Source organism: Kogia breviceps, chromosome 13 (assembly GCF_026419965.1).
Source record: "Kogia breviceps isolate mKogBre1 chromosome 13, mKogBre1 haplotype 1, whole genome shotgun sequence".
NCBI lineage: Eukaryota > Metazoa > Chordata > Mammalia > Artiodactyla > Physeteridae > Kogia > Kogia breviceps.
Window position 1 is genome coordinate 7,128,230 of NC_081322.1, and position 23,406 is coordinate 7,151,635.

A 23,406-nucleotide genomic window follows, 5' to 3' on the forward strand; every position below is an offset into this window, starting at 1 on the left:
TCAGTGTGAAGTTATATAATTGTCAATTTTTTTTTAAATTAATTAACTTATTTTTGGCTGCGTTGGGTCTTCGTTGCTGCGTGCGGGCATTCTCTAGTTGCAGCGAGCGGGGGCTACTCTGTTGCGGCGCGCGGGCTTCTCCTTGCGGGGGCTTCTCTTGTTGCGGAGCACGGGCTCTAGCCAGACCATTTTTTTTTTTTTTTTTTTTTTTTTTTTTTTTTTTTTTTGCGTTACGCGGGCCTCTCACTGTTGTGGCCTTTCCCGTAGCGGAGCACAGGCTCTAGACGCGCAGGCCCAGTGGCCATGGCTCACGGGCCCAGCCGCTCCGCGGCACGTGGGATCTTCCCGGACCGGGGCACGAACCCGCGTCCTCTGCATCGGCAGGCGGACTCCCAACCGCTGCGCCACCAGGGAAGCCCTAGCCAGACCATTTTTGTGAAGCCCAGGAACTGAGAATGGTTTTACAGATGAACATTTGCAATTGAGTTTGATAATAGGGAACACTAACTTTGAACTCCAATGATGCAAAATGTTACCCCACCAAAAGAATTTTATTCTTACTAATTAATCTGTGTTACCAGAAAATTGTACACAATTGTTATTATATGTTGAATTTCGTCAACAAAAGTTTGTGCAAATTTGTTTTCTCTCTGTTATATAAGAACCCACAAATATCCTCTTGGTTTGCAAAGCCTAAAATATTTACTTTCTGGCTCCTTACAGAAAAGACTTTCCTACCCTTGACTTAGAGTTTTAAAGAGACATACTGGCAAATTTAGCAGTTGTTACAAAAATAGCAGTGTTTAACTTATACATTCTAATCCTCAATAATCTTTTCAAGGTAAGTGTAGTGATTACTGATAATTGCTTTTGTTCTACCTTCTTTGTACAAATAGATGTAGAATACCTTAGCTGAATTTACCATTAACCTTGGTGCAGGTAATATCATTCTTCATTTCTTTGTCACAGTCAGATAAAGTTGACAGAACTAAAGAAAATTGTTTTTGAAATTTTTACTTTAATTACCTTTTGTCTTCATTAGAGCCTCTAGAAAGGACAAATAATTCTTTTTTATTTTTATCTTTTTAAATTTTTATCTTTTAAAGATAAATTCTTTAGTGTGGAATCACTTCAAAGGGGTACTTAAAAATGCCGGTTTTAATTTAATCTAATTAATACTTAAAATGATTTACCTTATTACTCAGCATTTTGTTGAGTGACCTGTTTAGGTATTATATTGATTTCCTTTAAGACAGATTTACATTCAAAAATGGAAGTTCTCCAGTTCTTATGCAGGGTAAAAATGGCATGTCCTTCAGATTCCTCCTTTCCCACCGCATTAAATTCAGTCAGTTTCTTAAGAATGGGATGCATTTGTAGAATTACTAAGAAGAATTGCCAGTTCGATTTAGGAGAGCAATTACAATGGTAGCAGAACAAAGTTGAGAAATATGATAACTCTTAAACTAACCCAGTCATCTCCATCTGTTGTTCTGTTTTGCCTCTGGCTCCTTGTGTTTTGAATTTAAGCTATTTGCAGGTCTCCAATTTATCATTATATTCTGCACTGTGCCTTGTATGCTTTTGACATTTAACAGGCATTAATTTTTAAAAATAAGGGAACTGTAGTTCCTCTCCCGCCTGGTAGCCTCTTTCTTTCTAGGATAAGTTATGAACTATTATCTTCAGTATAAGCTTTTTTTCCCTACCTTTATTAAGGTTACATTTGACAAAAATTGTATTTATTTACAGTGTTCATTGTGATAGCTTGATATATGTATATACTGTGAAATAATCACCATAATAAAGCTAATTAACATGTCCATCACTTCCCATAGTTACTCTCTTATTAAAAAGACAAGCCATAACAAGTGTTGGTGAGGGGGTAGAGAACAGGGAACTCTTATGCGATGTAAATTTGTATAGCCATTATGGACAAAAGTATGGAGGTTGCTCAAAAAGTTAAAATATAGAACTACCGTAAGATCTAGCACTTCCACTAGGTATATATTTAAAGGAAATCAAATCAGTATCTTGGAGAGATATCTGCACTCCCACGTTCACAAACTTCATTTTTATACCCAAAAGGATTTTATTACAATCTGGACATTGGGCCAGGCTGCCCTTGAATTTTAGCTCATGAAGGATGTAGTGGTCTTTTGATGGTAAAAACTCACAGACTGAATTAAATGTATCAAGAGTTTTAATCAACATTGAGCATTTTCTGTATGTAAAGTGCTGCTCTGGGCATAGTGGGCGACAGAAAAAAGTTTGTGGACAGGGCCTCTTATTTTTCCTTCCCCCTCAAACAGAGAACCTTTCTTAAGGTACCTTAACCTGGAATCTTTTGGGGGGAGATGAAACATACATATTAAAGGAAAACCAAGCATTGCTAAGTGAGTGGCACAGACAGAAAGAATATGCCTTAGTGGTCCAAAAGAAGACAAGATTACATCTGTCTCTAATAACCATGGAAAACTTTGTGGTGGAAGTGGGCTTTGAGCTGGACCTTGAAGGATAAATAGCACTTCTAAAGAGGAGGTTGGATGCATTCCAAGAAAGGAGATTTATATGAACGAAATTGTAGTGGCAGGAAATCAAAAGGTGTCTAGAGAAAGTAGGAGTAAGGGTAAATAAGCTGGTGCCAGGTTGTGGATAGACTGGGTATTTGATAATGATGAAATCGTCTAACTTAGATTGGGACTTGAACCCACGTGCTGGAACTCGAACCCAGCCAAAACCCGGACTGAGACTTGAACCCACGGTCTTTTAATTGAGATCACACACCTGGTCTCAGGACTTGGGAGTGGGCTTGGGAGAAGCACAGTCCACAGACAGAGTGTGGGCCATTTCAGAAGGCGAGAGAGCACCAGGGTGTGGGGTTGTCAGTTTTTATAGGGGTGGGTTGTTTCATAGGCTAATGAGTCGGAGAAATATTCCAGCTATTTGGGGAGGGAGGGGGAATTTCTGGGAATTGGGCCACTGCCCACTTTTTGACCTTTATGGTCAGCCTTGGAACTGTCCTGGCTCCTGTGGGTGTGTCATTTAGCTTGCTGATGTGTTAACAGTGAGTGTATACTGAGGCTCAAGGTCTAGTGGAAGTCGACTTGTCCGCCATCTTGGATCGATTTGGTTCTAAATAAGTTTATGTCATGTCCTTGGGCTGTGTCATTCTTTTAAAGGTTGTGCGCTGCCCCCTTCCCTCCTGCTTCAATGAGATGATGGTGTCCACTGTAGAACGGTTGCAGTGAAGAGCAGTTAGATTTAGGATGTATTATGAAAGTAGAGCTAATAGAATTTTCTCATGTGGTGGCTGTGTCAGGTGTGAGAGAAATTGTAGAATCAAAGATAACGCTAAGATATTTTGGCCTGCATTAGAAGGATGGAATTGTAATTTTGTAACCAAGCAAGGGCTTGTGTGCCCGGTTGCAGAAAGACAAACTCTGACAGCAAGCATTTGCAGCAAAGTGTAGGGGTTTATTTGCAGGGTGCCATGCAAGGGCATGGGAGGAGACAAGCCTCAGATCCACTCCAACTCGGTCTTTGAGCTAGGGATGTTTTAAAGGGGAAGAATGGTTTGGGAATCAGGATATCTTTGGTTTACAGTTCTCTGGCCAGGTGGTCCATGGCTCGGGGGTCTGTAGGCTCATCTTGCCCTGGAGAAACAGCCTGACTTTGTGTGTTAATGATGGTATCTACAACAAAAATTTTAGTACATTAAGGATGTTATCGACAACAGCAATCTTAGTCATCTGACTCTGGATGTGTTAGTGTTAGTGTTCAGTTAGCACAGAATTGAGGTCAGAGGGGACAAAAAAGGGAATAAAGCTTTGGAGAGAGAGATCAATCATAAAGTCAGTAAGGGAACACGGTTTTAGGGAAACTTGGCTTCAATTTATCAAGATGGGGAAGACTACAGAAAAAGTTTTAGTGTGATAGTAGGGGGTTGGGGTGTGAGAAGCTGAGTAAAGAGTTCTGTTTTTAACTTGTTACAATGAGATGCCTTTTAAACATCCAAGTTGGAAATAATGAGTAGACAATTGAATATATGAGGCTAGAGTTTAGGGGGAAGGTTGAGACTGGGTTTAAGCATTGAGGATTCATCAGCGTAGATGATATACAAAGACATAAGATGGAATGAGGTCAAGAGAGTGATTATAGGTCAAAAAAAGTGAGAACGTCCAAAGACAGCCCTGAGTCACTCCAGTGTCTATAGAAGTTGGGGAGATGAGGAGGAAGTAGCAGAGGAGACTGAAAAGGAGCAGCCAGTGAGGTGGGTGAAAAACAAGGGAAGTGTGCTATTCTGGAAACCCATTTCAAGGTCGAGTTTGTGAATGACCACGCCCAGGGCTGCTGCTCATATAAGGGGAGGACTGAGAGCTGGCTTTTGAGTTTACAGCGTGAAAGGAGCAGTCTTGCAGTGACTGGTGTCACTGGCCACATGGGTTTTCAAGCCAGAAACTCTGGAAGTCTACCTAAACTTACCATCCCACCTCTAGGCGTTAAGTCCTATAGGTTTTACTTTCTCTATATTTGTAAAATCTCTTTTCCCATTACCACTGCCTTTTTCTTAGTTTATATTCTTAACATTTCTCGTCTGGATTATTGCAGTAGCATTATTTTTTTTTCTTTTATCTTTTCTCGTTCTAGTCTGGCATTTTCTTTAGTCTTTCTGCATGTTACTGCCAGAGTGATCTTTTAAACAGCCTAATCTGAATAGTTCATTCTCTTGCTTAAAATTTCTTGTATGTCTCCCTGTAGCATTCAGGATAATGTTCAAAACCCTTAACGTGGGATGTAACGTTCTTCGTGATAGGCTACTTTCTGTTTCTCTGGCCTCATCTCCCACCATTCCCCTGCCCTTTGCTCTAACCATAGCAGACTGCTGTAGTTTATGGAATGTGCCATGCTGCTAGATCTACCTGAAATGTCCTTCCTTTTCTTGTTCTACCATGGTTTTCAAATTACGTTGCCGTCGACACTATGGAGAGTCTTCCCTGATTTCTCCCCTTTCCATTTTCAAGGAAAATGATATATATAATACTACAAGATCAAACATGTATAACTATGATATCCATCCGTATCTAAAGGCAAACAAATTTTCTTACTGAACATTAATTCAGAACAGTAGCAATTTAGCAAGCAAGTTTTTTGGCAAATGCTGCAAGCAGAAGAGAGATGATGATGATTTTTAAAATGGCAGATTTTTTTGATGCTTATTTTAGAAGCAGGTACTGTTGTATACTTATTAGTTCTGAAAAGCTGGAAACCATAGACCAACCTCCAATTACATGGATTTGTAGTTTAATTTCTAAATTAATTAAAATATAAGAATGATCACGTGACATTTAATAACATTGTGTATCACTATGCTGAGTAAGTTAGCTATTGTTCTAAGCTCTCAGGTCTCACATTATATACAATTATATTTAACTTTGAAAAAGTTTTTAGAAATTATTTGTTTTTCCTTGATTTTTAAAACGATAGAATGTACTTTTTCTTCTCCCTTTTAAAAAACTGGCATGAAGTCTCAAAGCTTGATTTGTACTGGAAGAAGTGAGAGTCAAATTCAAGGATACTAAGCCTATTGCTAAGGAAGAATTGACAGAACTTGGGTGCTAATTCCCAAGATGATGCCAAGATTTTGAGCTTGGATGCTTGGGACAATGGTGGTACCATTTATAGGCACCAAAAGACCACAGTTGGGTGTGAGATTATGGGGTTCAATGAATCACCACTGATGATTTTTTTTTAAGTAAAGTTTTTAGTGAAGCGTAACGCCCCGCCCTCGCCCCCTGCCCCAAATGAACAAATCACATATGTCTGACTTAGTTTTGGAAAGATCACCGTGGATTTGAAATAGAGAGAGATGGTAAGAGTTTCAAGTGGGAAGGAAGAAATTCAAGCAAATGAATACATCTAGGGATATAAAAACGGGACTGGAGGATGAAAATAAGACCAGTGATGATTTAGAGAGGAGACTATAATGTATGAAATATGATATGAGGTAGCTTGAGGTTATCGTCAGAAAGTAGCACTGGAGACAAAGATGAAAGCCACTAATGTTTGAACATCAGTTACATGACTATACAAAAACAATGTTTTATATAGAAAAGACCATGTATTTCCTTAAAATAAAAGCCCTGCTTTACTCATATTAACTGCTTATCTGTTCCTTTGATCTACCCTATTACATAGATTGGAGCATAATTAGCAAAGCCCTTTTCATCAGTTCTGTCCTAGGCAGTTTTTATAACTTGATACTTTTGTAAGAGTTTTTTAAGGGGTAAACTAAAACTTCAGGTTGGAATTTACTTTTCGTTTGTAGAAATGCATTAAATGCCAGATATAAAAACTTTGTGTATGAAAATTTATATTATAAAATTCTATTTCAGATTCTAAAAGTTAAGATGGTGCTAGAATGACATCTACCTGTCATAACAAAGTTGTTGGTTTTGATCTGTATTTTAGATGAAAACTCTGAAGATTTGGTAGTACTGTTTAAAACAGCATATTCATGAACGGTGCCAATTTTACTTTTAAAATATAATGTCTTTTAAATTGACTTCCATATTTCTAAATTATTATAATTATTATTATTCCACTTTCCTGGTTTCTGAGACCTAGATTTTCCTTATTACTGGTTGCCAACTGTTTTATAAATGGACACTGTAGAAAAATTAGATATCTTAACTAGAGAACCCCTCATTGATTATCATATCCTTAACTCAGAACTTTGTCCTAAATTCATGTATCTTGGGTTTGTTCCTGTGCTAAGCCCTCAATTAGAGATTGTCCCTCTTGGTACTGGCTCCCTGTAGATAACATCCACTTGTCAGCCCTCATGGAGACATTTGCTAGATACTGGATTAGGTGTGTGTTTCCATAGTACCTGTACTTCTTTTACCAAAACACCCATTCCATCTTAGTGACCGTGTTCTGTATTAGACAGTGAGCTCCACGTGGTTAGGTATTGGGTTGAGTCCCTCTTGCCTGGAACACACAGACATTCAAGTAAATATTAAGTTAATAAGTGATTCTTTCCTGACAGGGTATTCAGGAAGAAATGAAAGTCTCGTTATCTTAGCCTTTTTAAAAAATCTGTTGTTATATCAATACAAGTGTTTGATTATGTTAGCCTCCTCTGTCTCCATTTCCTTATTTCCTTTTTTAAATTTAAATTTTAATTTTTTTGGCTGCGTTGGGTCTTCGTTGCTGCACACGAGTTTTCTGTAGTTGCGGTGAGCAGGGGCTGCCAGCTCTCCGTTGTGTTGCGTGGGCTTCTCATTGCGGTGGCTTCTCTTGTTGCGGAGCACGGGCTCTAGGCGCGCGAGCTTCAGTAGTTGTGGCTCGTGGGTTCAGTTGCTCCACGGCACGTGGAATCTTCCCAGATCAGGGATCGAACCCGAACCCCTGTCGAGGCGCATTTTAACCACTGAGCCTCCAGGGTAGTCCCATTTCCTTATTTCCTGCAGGACATTTTTAACACTCAGGATTATTTAGCTTTCAGAGGCTTTGTTGTCAGCAATATTAACCAACTCTGGGTAGCTTACAGGGGAAAGGGATTTATTGGAGGAGATTGGGTAGCTCTCACACAAAATAGGTAGGAGGTCTAGAGGATCAGGTTTGGAGACAGGAGGGAAGGAAGGGGTGTTTGGAAGCAGAAACAGTGGCCCAGATGCCACAGCTGCTGTTGAGTTCCCTGTTAGACTTCTGCTGCGGCTGCTGATCTCATCACACCCACTCCTCTCCGATTTATATGGAGATTCAGTTCTGTAGTCTCAATCAGGATTGATTGTACGTATGCTTCTGTCCTGGCTCCTGGGGTTAGGGAGAGGAAGGACTCATTTATTCCCTTGGCTTCTGAAGTGGAAGTTGGAGCCCAGCCTGCCTCCGAAACTCTCCACCAGGAGAATTCCCCAGGGCTTGGAAGTGTGTTTGGGTGCTGGGCACCCAAGTTAACAACAACAGTAAGTCACAGTTATCCCCCAGATTTTCTTCATTCTTATAATCTGCAGGCTCTGAGTTTGCATATCAGAAAGGATGGGTATGTTCATTGTGCAAGAGGACATCGGATGGTGGAGAGAACAGAGATTTTGGAGAAAGGCAGAGCTGGGTTTAAATTCTTGCTGGGTGATCTTGGGAAAATTACTACACCTCCCTACCTGTCAGTTTCCTAGGTTAAAATAAGGAAAATAAAAATTAACTTTTCAGGACTACATTTTAACGAGATGGTGTTTGTTAAGTGCTTATAATGTCTGACACTTAGTATATACATTCAATAAACAGCGGCCAGTAAAACAAAGCATGTATTTATGGATCCAGTGTACCTTTTAGCGTTGTCTCGTTTCCTTCCAACATGAAAACTCTCGCCACAAATCCAAAGTGCTTATGCTCGTCATCCTTAAATGTACCTGTGCTCTCTACCTTCGTGCTTCTCCATATGTCGCCTTTTTCTATCCTTTTTTTCCTTTTAATGGCTCAGTTCAAATCCTCTTTTCTTCTCAGTGAGAAAGTGCTAGTCCAGCTAGTACTTACTGCTCTCTTTGCCATTCAGTTTAGCACTTAATGTTTATAGTCATTTTCTTTGTGTTTATGCACTATCTTTGATAGTCTTCTGGAGGGCCAAGGGGACTGACTGTGGTGGTGAAGAAGCAGTTTAGGAGAAGGAACGTTGGACTTGGAGTAAAAAATCCTGGCTTCTAGCGTAGCACCAGCTACTGCTGTTTGTGTATCCGTGGGCAAGTTTCTGAATGTCCTCTTTACGTAAAATGAGGATAATAATACTATAGGATTTTGGTGAGGATCAGATGAAATATGTGTGGAATAGAAAGGGCTGTGTAAACTGTATCGACTAAGTATAAGATATGATTACTTTCGTATCTTCATGTCATACCTTGCACATAGTAAGGCTTAAAATGTTAATGACAAGTTTTTTACTTTCAGAATTTCCTGGAATCAAAAGACATGCAATTTTTTTGTACATTTAAAAAAGTATAAAAAAGATTGTGATGAAAATGTTATAGCTATTCTTTGAAGTATAATTTAACATTCAGCAATAATTCTTGGTTTCAAAAAATTTCAGTTTTAATATACTATAGTATAATTTATTAGATTTCACATTCCATCGTATTATTTTTGTTCAGTTAAATAAAGAATATATATCTTTGCTTAATCATAGCTGATGATCTGTCTTTCCTCCTTTGCCCTAGAAAATAATTTGAAAGAGAGTAGTTTAAGAGGTTTCTGTTCAAAGGCAAACAATATGGTAATAGGCCCAGCTGACAACTTTTTTTTTTAAATCCTTAAATTTGACTTAGAAGAGAGAGAAGATGTGAAGAGATTATTAAATTTTAAAAAATCGAAAAAAATTTAATATATTTTAACATAGATTTTTAAATATAGTTGATTTTTCTAAATGTTCTCATGTTTTCTTTCATCTTGTCAAAATCATAAAAGTTGGCTTTTAAGTGCGATATTGTGCATGAACAAGCCCTGGGTGGAAAACTGGGGCCCCGCAGGTTTAGTGAAAAATTATATATGCTTTATCTCTCTTCATTTAGGAGACCTGTTTTTTTAGCTTGTTTTAATTATGTGCCTAGCTTCTCTTAGATAATGGCAGTGAATGAAAATTTTTTCTAAACAAAGTTTCATTAGTAAGTAAGCTTTGATGGAGGACATTTCAATAGGTTATATCGGAGTTTGACAAAAGCAAGTTTTATTAAGCAGTTTTGTGGTTTTTGAAAAGCAATTAGATGTAATTTTTAAAAATTATTAAAAAAAATTTTATTGGAGTATGGTTGATTAATAATGTTTTGTTAGTTTCAGGTGTACAGCAAAGTGATTCAGTTATGCATATACATATATTCATTCTTTTTCAGATTCTTTACCCATATAGGTTATTACAGAATATTGAGTAGAGTTCCCTGTGCTACCTAGTAGCTCCTTGTTGGTTATCTATTTTATATATGGTAGTATGTGTATGTTAATCCCAAGCTCCTAATTTATCCTCCCCACCCCGTTTCCCCTTTGGTAACCATAAGTTTGTTTTTGAAATCTGTGAGTCTGTTTCTGTTTCATAAATAAGATCATTTTTTATCATTTTTAAAATTAGATTCCATATGTGAGTGATATCATGATATTTGTCTTTCTCTGTCTCACTTACTTAGTTTGATAATCTCTAGGTCCATACATGTTGCTGCAAATGGCATTCTTTTGTTCTTTTTTAATGGCTAAGTAATGCTACATTGTATATATGCACCACATCTTTTAAAAAATTTTTTTAAATTATTTATTTATTTTTGGCTGTGTTGGGTCTTAGTGGTGGCACGTGGGATCTTCGCTGAGGCATGCAGGATCTTTTGTGGAGGTGCGTGGCCTTCTCTCTAGTTGTGGCGTGTGGGTTTTCTCCTCTCTAGTTGTGGTGTGCAGTCTCCAGGATGTGTGGGCTCTGTAGTGGTGCATGGGTTCCAGAGCGCTTGGGCTCTGTAGTTTTGCAGCATGTGGGCTCTAGTTGAGGCGTGTGAGCTCAGTAGTTGTGGCACGCAGGCTTAGTTGCCCCGCTGCATGTGGGATCTTAGTTCCCTGACCAGGGATCAAACCCACGTCCCCTGCATTGTAAGGTGGATTCTTTACCACTGGACCACCAGGGAAGTCCCTATGTACCACATCTTTATCCATTCCTCTGTCGATGGCCATTTAGGTTGCTTCCATGTCTTGGCTGTTGTAAATAGTGCTGCAGTGAACATTGGGGTGCATGTAATTTTTCGAATTATGGTTTTCTCTGGATATATGCCCAGGAGTGGGATTGCTGGATAATGTGGTAGTTCTATTTTTAGTTTTTTAAGGAACCTCCATACTGTTCTCCATAACAAGAATAGGTACAATTGTAAATCGTACCAATTTACATTGCCACCAACAACGTAGCGGGGTTCTGTAGATGTTGTAATTTGATGCTGTATTTTCTATATACATATTTTAACCTTTTTTTAATTATGAAAAGAAATTGAATATCCATATATAAAGTTTAAATGTTCAGCTTCAGAAATAAAGATTAGTTGGCTTTTTTTTTTACTTTATTAAAGACAATTAATTAGGGTTGCTAATGATAAAATTCTTATTTATCAAGAGAGTGATAAGACAAGTTATAGTCTGGGAGAAAAAATTGTTAAAAAGCATATCTGATAAAGGACTATTACCAAAATGTACAAAGAACTGTTAATAGTCAATAAAAGAAAATGGAAAACCCTATTAAAAATGGGCAAAAGACCTGAACAGATACCTCACCTGACAATATCTTAGTCAGCTTAGGTCGCTATAACAAAATGTAGACTAGGTGGCTTAAACAACGGGTACTCATTTCTCACAGTCCTTGAGGGAGGGATGTCCAAGATCATGGTGCTGATAGGTTCAGTTCTTGGTGAGGACCCTGTTTCTGCCTTGCAGATGGCCACCTTCTTGCTGTGTCCTTACCGTGGCATAGAGAGAAGGAGCTCTGATTTCTTTTCCTCTCCTTATTAAGGATACTAATCCCATCATGGGGGCCCCACCCTCCTGACCTCATCTAAACCTAAATACCTTCCAAAGGCCTACCACCAAATGCTATCATACTGGGGATTAGGGCTTCAGCATAGCATTTGGAGGGAGAGGAGACACAACCATTCAGTTCATACATTCTGCCCCTGGCTCCTCAAATTCATGGCCTTCTCACATGCAAAATACTTTCATTCCATCATCAGCCCCCAAGGTGTCAACTGGTTCCAGTATCGACTCTAAAGTCTAAGCTGTCTTCTCAATATCATTTTGATCAGATATGGGTGAGACTCAAGGTATGATTCATCCTGAGGCAAAATTTCTCTCCAGCTGTGAACCTGTGGAACCAGATGTGCTTCCAGAATTCCATGGAGGGACAGACATAGTATAGACACTCAAATTTGAAAGGGAAAAAATGAAAAGAAAGGGGTGATGAGTTCCAAGCAAGTCTCCAAAACCTAGCAAGACAAATATCATCAGATCTTAAGGTTGAGAATAATACTCTTTGGTCTAACACTCTGCCTTCAGGACCCACTGGGGTAGAAGTCCTGCTCCGAGGCTCCAGATTGCTGCCGTCTGGTCTGTTGAACTCCTCCCCCAGGATGAACCGAGGACGCAGCCCTGATGGTCTCGAAATCATCTTTGGGATCATTCTTCTCATCTTGGAGAATCAGTAGCACATTCTGTAGCAGAATGGCTGCATTGGCCAGTCCTGTAGGATCTAAGCAAGTCCCTCAGCTTTCCTTCATTTTGTCCCTTCTCTTTCCCCTTCCGTTCACACTGGCAGTGTTTCTGCTGGAATGGCTGATTAGGTCCGTGGTTCAAACCCACACTAATCTCTTTATCGAATGATTGTTCAGCTACACCGTAGTATTCTCTTCAGAACAAGTTTTCTCATTTTTTTGTAGTATGGATAGCTTTGAGAATTTTCCAAAGCATAAGTTTTGCTTCCTTTTTGCTTAACATTATTCCTTATTCCATTTGTTTCTCTCTTCTTCCATTTTACTATAAGAAGTCAGGTGGAACCAAGATACTCTTTGAACACTGTGCTTGGAAATCTACCTAAATATCCAGTTTCATCCCTCACAAGTTCTACATTCCACAAAACACTAGAGCACACTTTAGCCAAATTCTCTGCCACTTTATGACAAGGATCACCTTTTTTTCCATTGTCCAATAATGTTCCTCATTTCTGAGTAAGACCTCACCAGGATGGCCTTTTACCATCTATGTTTCTACCAATATTCTGATCACATTTATTTATTAATGCTCTAAGGAGATGGAAGCTTTCTTTCTAACTCTCCTCATTTCTCTCTGAGATGTCACCAGAATCACTTTTTTTTTTTTGCGGTACACGGGCCTCTCACTGTTATGGCCTCTCCCGCTGCGGAGCACAGGCTCCGTACGTGCAGGCTCAGCGGCCACGGCTCACGGGCCCAGCCGCTCCGCGGCACGTGGGATCCTCCCGGACCGGGGCACGAACCCGCGTCCCCTGCATCGGCAGGCGGACTCTCAACCACTGCGCCACCAGGGAAGCCCCAGAATCACCTTTAATGTTTATATTTCTAGTATGCATCTCATATCTCCAGCCTCTAACTGTTTCCCAGTTCCAAAACCACTTCTTTTTGAATATTTGTTAAAGCAGCACCCCACTTTTCAGTACCAAAATCTGTCAATTTGGGCTTCTATAAAAAAATAATAATATAGACTAGATGGCTTAAAAAACAGACATTTATTTCTCACAGTCTTAGAGGCTGGGAAGTCTAGATCAGGGTGCTGGCAGATTCAGTTCCTTCAGATTCTTCACCCTGAAAAGGGTGAAGAGCCTTTTCCTGACTTGTATTGATAGATGGCTGCCTTCTCACTTTGTGCTCACGTAGCTGAGAGAGAGCGTGAACGCGAGTGCGCTCTGGTCTTTCTTCTTCATCTGAGGAGGGTACTAGTCGTGTTACGGAGGCCCTACCTTCATGACCTCATCTAAACCTAATCCAGGGCCTTCCCTGGTGGCGCAGTGGTTAAGAATCCACCTGCCGATGCACGGGACACAGGTTCGATCCCTGGTCCGGGAAGATCCCACATGCTGCGGAGCGACTGATCCTGTGCGCCACAACTACTGAGCCTGTGCTCTGGAGCCCTCGAGCCACAGCTACTGGGCCCGCATGCTCTAGAGCCCGCACGCCTCCACTCCTGAGCCCATGCATCGTAACTGCTGAAGCCTGTGTGCTCTAGAGCCCACATGCTGCAACTACTGAAGCCTGCATGCCTAGAGCCTGTGCTGCTCCGCAACAAGAGAAGCCACTGCAATGAGTAGCCCGCACACCTCAACTAAGAGTAGCCCCTGCTTGCCACAACTACAGAAAGCCCGCGCGCAGCAACAAAGACCCAACGCAGCGAAAAATATAAATAAAATTTAAAAGATAAATAAATAACCCTAATCCAATGTCCCCACCTCCAAATTAATCACATTGGAAATTAGGGCTTCAACATAGGAATTTTGGGGGGACATAAACCTTTAGTCCATAGTACACAGATGGCAAGTAAACAAGTGAAAGATGCTTGACATTATCATTAGGGAATTGCAAATTAAAACAATAGTGAGATACCACTACATGCCTATTAGTGAAAACCCAAAGCATCAACAGCACCACTGCGGGTGAGGATGTGGAACAACGAACTCAGTTATTACCGGTGGGAGTGCAAAGTGGTGCAGCCACTTTGGGAGACAGTTTGGCAGTCTCTTACAAAGCTAAGCACTCTCTTACCACGTAGTCCAGCATTTCTGCTCCTTGTTATTTACGTAAATGGGCTGAAAACTTAGGTCCACGCAAGAACCTGCACGTGGGTGTTTATCGGTTTTACTTGTACTTGCCAAAACTTGGAAACAACCAAGATATCCTTCAGCAGGTGAATGGATAAATAATCTGTGGTGGACCAAGAAAATGGAATAATCTTTAATGCTAAAAAGAAATGTGCTGTCAAGCCATGAAAAGACAGTGAGGAACCTTAAATGCATATTCCTAAGTGAAAGAGGTAAATCCGAAAAGGCTACATACTTTATGATTCCAATTATGTGACATTTCTGGAAAAGGCAGAACTATGGAGACAGTAAAAAGATCCATGGTTGTCAGGGCTTAGGGATAAGGGAGGAATAGAGTACAGAGGATTTTTTAGGCAGTGCCACTATTCTGTGTGATACTGTGATGGTGTATATATGTCATTATACCCTTGTCAAAACCCATGGAATGTACAACACCAAGAGTGAATCTTAAGGTAAACCACTGCCTTTGGGTGATAATGATGTGTCATTGTAGGGTCGTCATTGGTAGCAAATGTATTACTCTGGTGAGGGATATTGGTAATCAAGGAGATTGTGTATGTGTAGGTCCAGGGAGTATATGGGAACTCTGTAGTTTGCACTCAATTTTGCTGTGAACCTCAAACCACTCTAAAAAATAAAATCTATTTAAAAAAATTCGTATAATGGAAAGAGTTTTCTCATTTTAGCTATCAGGTCAGGTCGTCTGACAACAGCTGGTGTACTGCAATTCAATTCTGACGCTGACCACCTGAGTTAGTGTCAGACTCCACAGGTGTAAGGACATGGTCCCCAACAATATGCTTCAGTACCACTCAGACACCAGCTACGAGTCAGGGCCCCAGGCTACCCATACTTCTGGCCAACTAGCTACAAATCCGGGAGTTCCCAAGCCCCCCTCCCCCAGACTGCCCTCACTGCAGATGCCAGTTGCAAGTTCAGAGGTCTCCAGGCCACTTGCATTTCTGACCAACTGCCTATAAATATGGGAGGTTCCTATAACTTCTCTCAGGTTCCATAATTTGCTGGAATGACTCAGAACTCAGGGAGGTGCTAGACTTACAATTATAGTTTTATCATAAATTAAAGAAACTAGGACCAGCTAAATGAAGAGACACATTTGGCAAGGTCTGGGAGAGTCCTGAATATAGAGCTTCATGCCCTCTCCCTGTAGAATCAGGGCACACTGATGGGTTAACGAACCCGCGAGCTCACCTGTGGTGGCCAGAGTTTTTATTGGAATTCCATGACGAAGGCATGATTGATTAAACATTGGCCACATGATTGAACTGAATTTCCAGCCTTCTCCCTCTTTCCAGACTTTGGGCTGGTCCAGAGTCCTTCATCACATCTAGTCTTTCTGGTGACCAGCCCTCACCTGAGCCATCTCCTTAGCATAAACTCTAGGGTGACTCAAGGGGCTCATCAAAAACAAATACACTCTTATCACCAGGGGAGTTTTAAGGGATTTAGAGGCTCCCTGCCAGGAACCCAGGAGAAAGATAAGACAGATTCTTAATTATCCAACACCAGGTTTTAAAAAAATGGTAGCCCTTGAGAACCCTGGTAGTTTTTTGTTTATGTGTTTGTTTTCTTAATTTGAGAATGTGCCATGGAAAGCTGAGATGATGGAAAAGTTGTTTAGACTTTATAGTTATTTAAATCTTTATACATCATGCAGTTTGAATTTTATATTTATGATTTTATGCCTAAATGTATTTCTTTTGGTTAAAAGGAGAGATGAGCCAGTAGGATGACATAGGACCCTTTCCAGTTTTTACACCTCACACTGTCAAAATAAACAGATGACCTTATAAAAAGTTTTTTTCTGGGCTATTATTGCTCCATCAGACTCTTTTTCCCTCTGATAGCAAATTATTTCAGAGTATATCCACTTTCTCCAAGGAAGTGTGCTTAGTTATATTTTTCTCTTGCAGATTGATTATACCGGAACAGACCCTTCCAGTCCCTGCAATAAATGTTTGTCTCCGAATGTGACGTCTTGTATTTGTACCATTAACTTCACACTGGAACAGTCATTTGAGGTCTGTATTCCCAAGTAATGTTTTAGAAAAGCCATGCTTTAAAAAATATTGATATTATATTAAATTTTTTTTTTACTAGTTATTTTCTTCTTGTTGATATGTTGCTTTAATTTATTGGGAATCTATACACTTTTGAGGACGATTGTTTTGTTTTGCTATTGGATTATGTGTCTGATAATTAAATACATTAATTTAATAGTTTATTGTAGTAGTAGTTTAAATTAAATTTTAAACCTATTCTTTTTCTGGAAAATTTTATAACTACAAAAATTTATTTTGTATAAAGTTTCTATCTACATCTACATGTATTCAAATAATTATTGCTCAGTTTTGCCTACTTTTCATACTATAAGTTTTACTTTGGAAAATAAATACTAATTCACCCATTATTTAATTGCATTATTTTTTCATCAGATATGATACTTTAACATAAATGCAAACACTCAGTAAAACCTTATTGACAAGCAGTTAGAATACCATCCGTGTGTGTGTGGGGGGGGGGTCTGTGTGTCTTTTGCAGTCACACTTATCTGTCATTCTTCTTGGAAACTGAGCAGACGCTAAAGGACACAAAGATTCAGAAATAGGCATGACACGACCCGTTCGTGTTCTCCTTTACCTGAAAACTGAGCTTTAAAAAATTATTGCTTTATTCTTCAGGGAGCAAAACTGCTTTAATACATGCCAACTTTTAAGATTTTTGTAGCTATGCTTTAGGTTTTCTTAAAGGTCGTGATGACTTTTGAGGTCCCTAGTAGATGGTTGCCATCTAGTGGTTATGGATGCTGTTGCCCTGAGATAGTGGACTGTGACGCTCCCCTTTTCAAAAAATATGAAAATAAATTAGGGAGAAGACAGGAATTTAATTATTTTATTTTGTTTTGGCAGAAATAACATACAACTTTAAAACATCATAAAAATTTGATTTTTTAATATGATGGACAAACTATAAAGATGCATTGAGTTCTGCTTTTGTCAGAACAGGCAGAATTAGACATGGAAGAGACTTGTAATGATTTAGAAGCGCCACTAGTTTCTTCCCCCATACAAAAACACTTAGCATTTCAAAACTTTTCTTCTGCGAAGGTGATCATCCTCAGATTCATTCTTTTGTGGGCTCTGTGTTCCTTTACAGGCCCAAACTGAATTAGACTAAAGCCTGTTCAGAGAACAAAAAACCAACCAACCAAATAAATAAATGAAAGATTTCTATGTAAGTGTTTTCTTTATGTGGAATGGGAAAGTTTGCATATTTTGACATTTGAAAATCAAGCTTTAGGTAAATGATTGTGTATATGAAAACAGCAAATCAAATAAAGCAAAATGTTATTGAATTCCCTTTTTGTGTGTGTGAATTCCTTTTAATTCAGTATAAGGTTATAGACAATGGAGGTAGCAACCAGAAAGGAGAAAATAGCTGATGTTTTTGCCACCTCTAAAAATCTTAGTCATTCAAGATGACTTCATAACATCTTCTAAATAGTTACAATGTATGTAGGTTACCCTTATTTCCCAGGTTATTTCCAAGTTGACTCCACTGAATACATTATAGTACCTTTCTTGATTATTATAAAATGACTCATTATCTTAGATACTTTACTAATTATTAATTTGTTCATTACTAATATTATATAGTATCCTACTGAGAAATTTACTATGTCCCAATTAAAGTTCAGAATTTATTTTGGGCAGTAAATGAAAGCTTGAAAGTATTATTCCTTTGAAAAGTTGATGCTAATTGGATGAAGACCAATCTGAATTAGAGAAGATTTAAAGTTGAAAGTAGGAACTTCCCTGGCGGTCCAGTGGTTAAGGCTTTGCTTTTCAATGCAGGGGGTGCAGGTTTGATCCCTGGTCCAGGAACTAAGATCCCACATGCCTCATGGCCAAAAAACTAAAACATAAAACAGAAGCAATATTGTAACAAATTCAGTAAAGACTTTAAACATGGTCTACATCAAAAATAAAATCTTTTAAAAGATAAATAAAACTGAAAGTAGATCAGACTAGGCTAATAGATTCCCTGAGAGCTTTTTTGTTTGTTTTAATGTAAATACACATCTTTGAGGTCTTTCAGAGTATTTTCAAATTTCACTCTTGGATTTTTGACCTTATTTGATTGATTCTTTAACATTATTTGATTTGGTTTAATTGTTTAACCTTATTTACAATTTGTACCATTTTAGATTGCTAAGTACTGGTAGAATTCACCCCAGTAACTGTTTTAAGTTATCACAAATTCTAAACTAGTGCAAATTACATAGCTTTTATGTATGCATGAAACAACTTCATACTTAATAGTTTTATATGAACATTTTTTCCCTTTCTGTTTCTGTAGGGCAATGTGTTTATGTATTATGGACTGTCTAATTTCTATCAAAACCATCGTCGTTATGTGAAATCTCGAGATGATAGTCAACTAAATGGAGATCCTAGTGCTTTACTTGTAAGTAAAGTGATGGAACATCAAACTACGGTGTCTAAGAACTAAGAACATGTGGTAATTGTTCCGTTAGAAATGTTAAATTTAATAATGTTAGATGAAATTAAAGTGTTGTTTGACATTTTTAGTTTGTTTAGTGAAGGTTTTTAGTTAAAAATTTTTCCTCTGGAATTTGCACAGCTTAATGATTTCTTGCAGCCAGAGGACACATTACAACCTGCTTGTTTCTGGTAGTATCATTGGGATTTTTGCTTTGTTAATCTGTTTGTAATGGAATTTTGATGAGTCTAGCATTCTGGGAGTATAATTTGTTCTGTTTGAGTTTACTCATCATTATTACACTGGGTAGGAATATGCAAATAAGCTACTTTTAATTTCTGAGATTGTGTTTTAGAATTGAACATGTATGTTCTTTGCTTTTTACCTTGTGGGAAGCCCGATAGTAAAGTCCAAAGGGTGTGGGTTACTGAAAAACTGTCTGAGGAGCTTTTTGAAAATACAGATTCCAGGATTCTCCTAAGTCTCATATGTCTGTGTCTATAGGGGTAGAGCTCTAAAAATACCTATTTTTTTTTTTTAGAATTTTTTTTTTTTTTTTTTTTTTGCGGTACGCGGGCCTCTCGCTGTTGTGGCCTCTCCCGTTGCGGAGCACGGGCTCCGGACGCGCAGGCTCATTGGCCACGGCCCACGGGCCCAGCCGCTCCGCGGCACGTGGGATCTTCCCGGACCGGGGCACGAACCCGCGTCCACCGCATCGGCAGGCGGACTCTCAACCACTGCGCCACCGGGGAAGCCCATAAAAATACCTATTTTTAACAAGCTCCCCTTTTGATGCTCAGCCTGGTTTGGGAATCTGTGGACTAGAGGATCTTAGTTTCCTGACTGTTGTTCAGCTTCTCATAGAAGTGGTTGGTGCCCAAGTATTTTATATTATTGCCTGCAATGCAGCAAACCTTTAGCAATTCAAGTATCTCTTAGAAACAGTGACACTCTTAGAATGCGATTTAGGACCACACTGGGACCAGAATGGTCCTGGTAAACGTAAAGTTACTCTAGGTTATCCTTCCTGGTTTGATTGCTATTTCCTGATGTTTGGGATCTTAAGAAATAATAAGTCTATTTAAAGATTCTGGTTAGGTCTGCAATATCTTGTAGTCTGTGTGGGATTTATGTTGTGGGATCTAACTTTAAGGACTCAAGTCCAGAGAAGGTGAAGTTCTGTGAGGCACACCAAGAATTTGTTGATTGGGATCATAGATTGGGTGGCTTGAAAGACCTAGAAGGGGTGTTTGATTTACAGTTCTTTTATATAGATACACACTCTCTTCACTGAGGGCAAAAGAAGCTGAGATTCTTTTCTTCCAAACCTCAAGCAGAGCTTTTAGACTAAACCTAAGGATTGATGAATTTTTTCTGTAAAGGGCCAATAGTAAACATTTTCAGCTTTGCAGGTTATATAGTCTATTGCACCTACTCACCTCTGCCATTTTAGAATGTATACAGCCATGGAGAATACTTAAGTGAATGAATGGGTAGCTGTGTTCCAATAAAACTTTATTTACAAAAACAGGTGCTGGGCTGGATTTGGCCTGCAGGCTGTCGTTTATTGATCCCTGGACTAGACCAAAATATATGACTTAAGACCAGGTGGCTTTCAGAAATTTTAAAGATGTTAAGAACAGACAGATTGAAGTTCAAGTAACTTAACATTGTATGTAAGGCCCTTCACAATCTGATGTCAACCTACCACTTCAGCCTCATTGATTTTATATTCTATCCTTAATGTACCTTTGGCCTGGCTGCCCTCAGCCATATATGCTGTTCCCTAACCATGCCTGGTGATGCAGGTAATCTTCCCATTTGGGCATTTCCATTTCATTTGTCTAGAATGTGGTTTTTACTCTTTCCCTGGAGGTCCTCTCACCTCAGACCTGCTGTTTACTTTAGTGTCTTTGGATGCAAAATAACATCTTTACATATTTACTTCATTCATACCCTGTTCCAAGTCACTTCTCACTTTACTTAACAAACTGTTTCCCCGTATCATCTACTCTTGCTCTTCCTTTCCAGGCCATTTTCTACATAGCTGCTAGAGTGATCTTTAAAAAAAAATAAATACCACTTCCCTGCTTAACCTCTTTCAGTGGTTTGTTTACTCAGGATGATCTGAGCTACGCACGACTCTCCAGTCTCATCATATGTCATTTTCTTTATTGCCACACTCTAACTACATTCCCTGTTTACCTTCTCAGAACTATCAAGTTCTTTCTAAATGGGGTGTACTGTTCTCTCTGCTTAAAGCTCTCTTCTGCCTGCTCTTCATGTGGCTGTCTCCTACTTTCTTTAGGTCTTAACTTTCATGATACTACCTCCAGAGACAGTCTTCCCCTTATCTTCTGTCCTCCCAACTCCACTGCAAGCTCATGAGAGCAGGGAGCATGACTTTCTTTAATCACCATATACCAAGTGCCTTTCCAGTACCTAGCACATGAAAGGCATTGAATAAATTATATATGGAATGAATATAGACACCTTTATCATGGCTCTTATTTCATATTATAGTTGGTTGTATTTGAGTCTGTTTTCCTATATTACGTTGTGAGCTGCTGAAAAGCAGGGACTTTTTTTTCATTTTTCCATTTCTAGCACCTTACATGGTATGTGGTACATGTTAGGTACTCTTTATTAGATGGCTTTCCCAAGCCAGTTACTGCAAAGTACCTAGCATTGCTTAGTTCAGTTCCTGATGCATAGGTAGTAAATATTTTCCTTTTTTAAAAAAAACTTCTTCAATAATTTAGTAGTTAGAATATGGGTCTTCGGGACACTGGTCCACCATCTTTTCTGTCTGCTGGTTTTCCAAATAAAGTTGCTATTCCTTGCCCCCCTCCCCTCCAAAATGGTTTAGTGGTTAGAATATATTTGCCCCATTGAGAGTTTATTTACCTTATTTTTTTGAAATCAGTTTTCATCAAAACATTCAAATAGTAAAAAGCCAGTTATACATTGTCTATCTTCATGGTCTTAGAATGCTAACTTTATGAATGTAGATGTCTTAGGGACCAAAAAGCTGAGAAGTCAAATATTAAAGAGACTTTATGAGATTCCCCGCCAGAATGTAGATACAAGTCAAGGTTGGTTACAATGGAATAGCCTTAAGAGGCCTGACTAGGTTCTAGTTAATTTCAAATCGAGACTATCTTGGTTTGTTTATGTGTTGTGAGACATGGCTTAATGTGGCCTTGGAGTCGTAGAACAACTCAGATGTATACCTAATATCAGACTTGGTAGAATCTCTGGATTAATCCTACAGCTTCCACGTTTCCTTGAGATCTTCAATAGGGAGGGACTAAGTCAAAACCAAATCTGGAGGACAGGTGAAGTGCTGTTTGCCTTGCCAACATTTTTGTTTTCTTTATACCTGGCAGCACAATTTAGAGAAGATTGGTACATTCTAGGAATCTGTATCAGACTTTTCCTCCCTCCCTCCCTTCCTTCCACGTGGGCTTTAACCCCAAACTACAAAATTTGAAATTATCTACTTGAACATGTTAATTTTATAAGTGAAGTGCAGATAAATCAAGGGACTTGCACAAAGTCACATAGTACACAGCTGGACTAGAAGCTCAGGTCTTTTTTTTTTTTTCTTTTTAATATTTATTTATTTGGCTGTGCTGGGTCTTAGTTGCAGCATGTGGGAGCCGTGTGTGGGATCTTCGTTGCAGCATGCAGGATCTTTGGTTTTTTTCGTTGCAACATGCAGGATCATTTTTAGTTCCAGTGGGCGGGATCTTTAGTTGTGGCATGCGGGCTCTTAGTTGCGGCGTACAGGAGGGATCTAGTTCCCTGACCAGGGATCAAACCCGGACCCCCTGCATTGGGAGCCCAGAGTCTTAACCACTGGACCACCAGGGAAGTCCCGAAGCGCCAATCTTCTTACTTCCAGTTTAAGATTTCCTTTCATTCTGTTACAGCTGGATTGACAATAGACAGCTTTTTAGTTTTTCTTGTGAAGAAAACAGTTTGTAGTTATGATTTCTGTGTTGATATGAAAATTTTTTAAAATATCAGTTTGGGGGCTTCCCTGGTGGCGCAGTGGTTGGGAGTCCGCTTGCCAACGCAGGGGACACAGGTTTACACCCTAGTCTGGGAAGATCCCACATGACGTGGAGCAGCTAAGCCCGTGCGCCACAACTACTGAGCCTGCGCGCCTAGAGCCCGTGTTCCACAACAAGAGAAGCCACCGCAATGAGAAGCCTGTGCACCGCAATGAAGAGTAGCCCCCGCTCGCTGCAACGAGAGAAAGCCTCTGCACAGCAACAAAGACCCAACGCAGCCAAAAATAAAATAAACAAGATACATAAATTTATAAAAAGAAAAAAAAGTCAATTTGACATATACCTATATGACAATATATGCAAAGAAAGGCTATAATGCAGTAATGTTAAGGAATATATTTTGAGTAATTAAATATGGTATTATTTATAGTCTGTTTATAATATAGACATTTTATATGCATTGCAAGTGAGAAATATGTAGGGATTGAATTTTTAATCAGTAATTAGGACTAA

At 39.2% G+C, this 23,406-nt stretch overlaps 1 protein-coding gene across 1 annotated transcript in view; it reads left to right on the forward strand.

The window, feature by feature from the left end:
* The window catches only part of TMEM30A (transmembrane protein 30A), a 40,514-nt gene that overhangs the window by 4,602 nt on the left and 12,506 nt on the right, over positions 1–23,406 (forward strand). The window contains exons 2-3 of the mRNA XM_059035965.2: positions 16,285–16,392; positions 18,731–18,838. Of these exons, the coding sequence (XP_058891948.1) occupies positions 16,285–16,392; positions 18,731–18,838 (216 nt within the window). The remainder of the gene's footprint in view (positions 1–16,284; positions 16,393–18,730; positions 18,839–23,406) is intronic.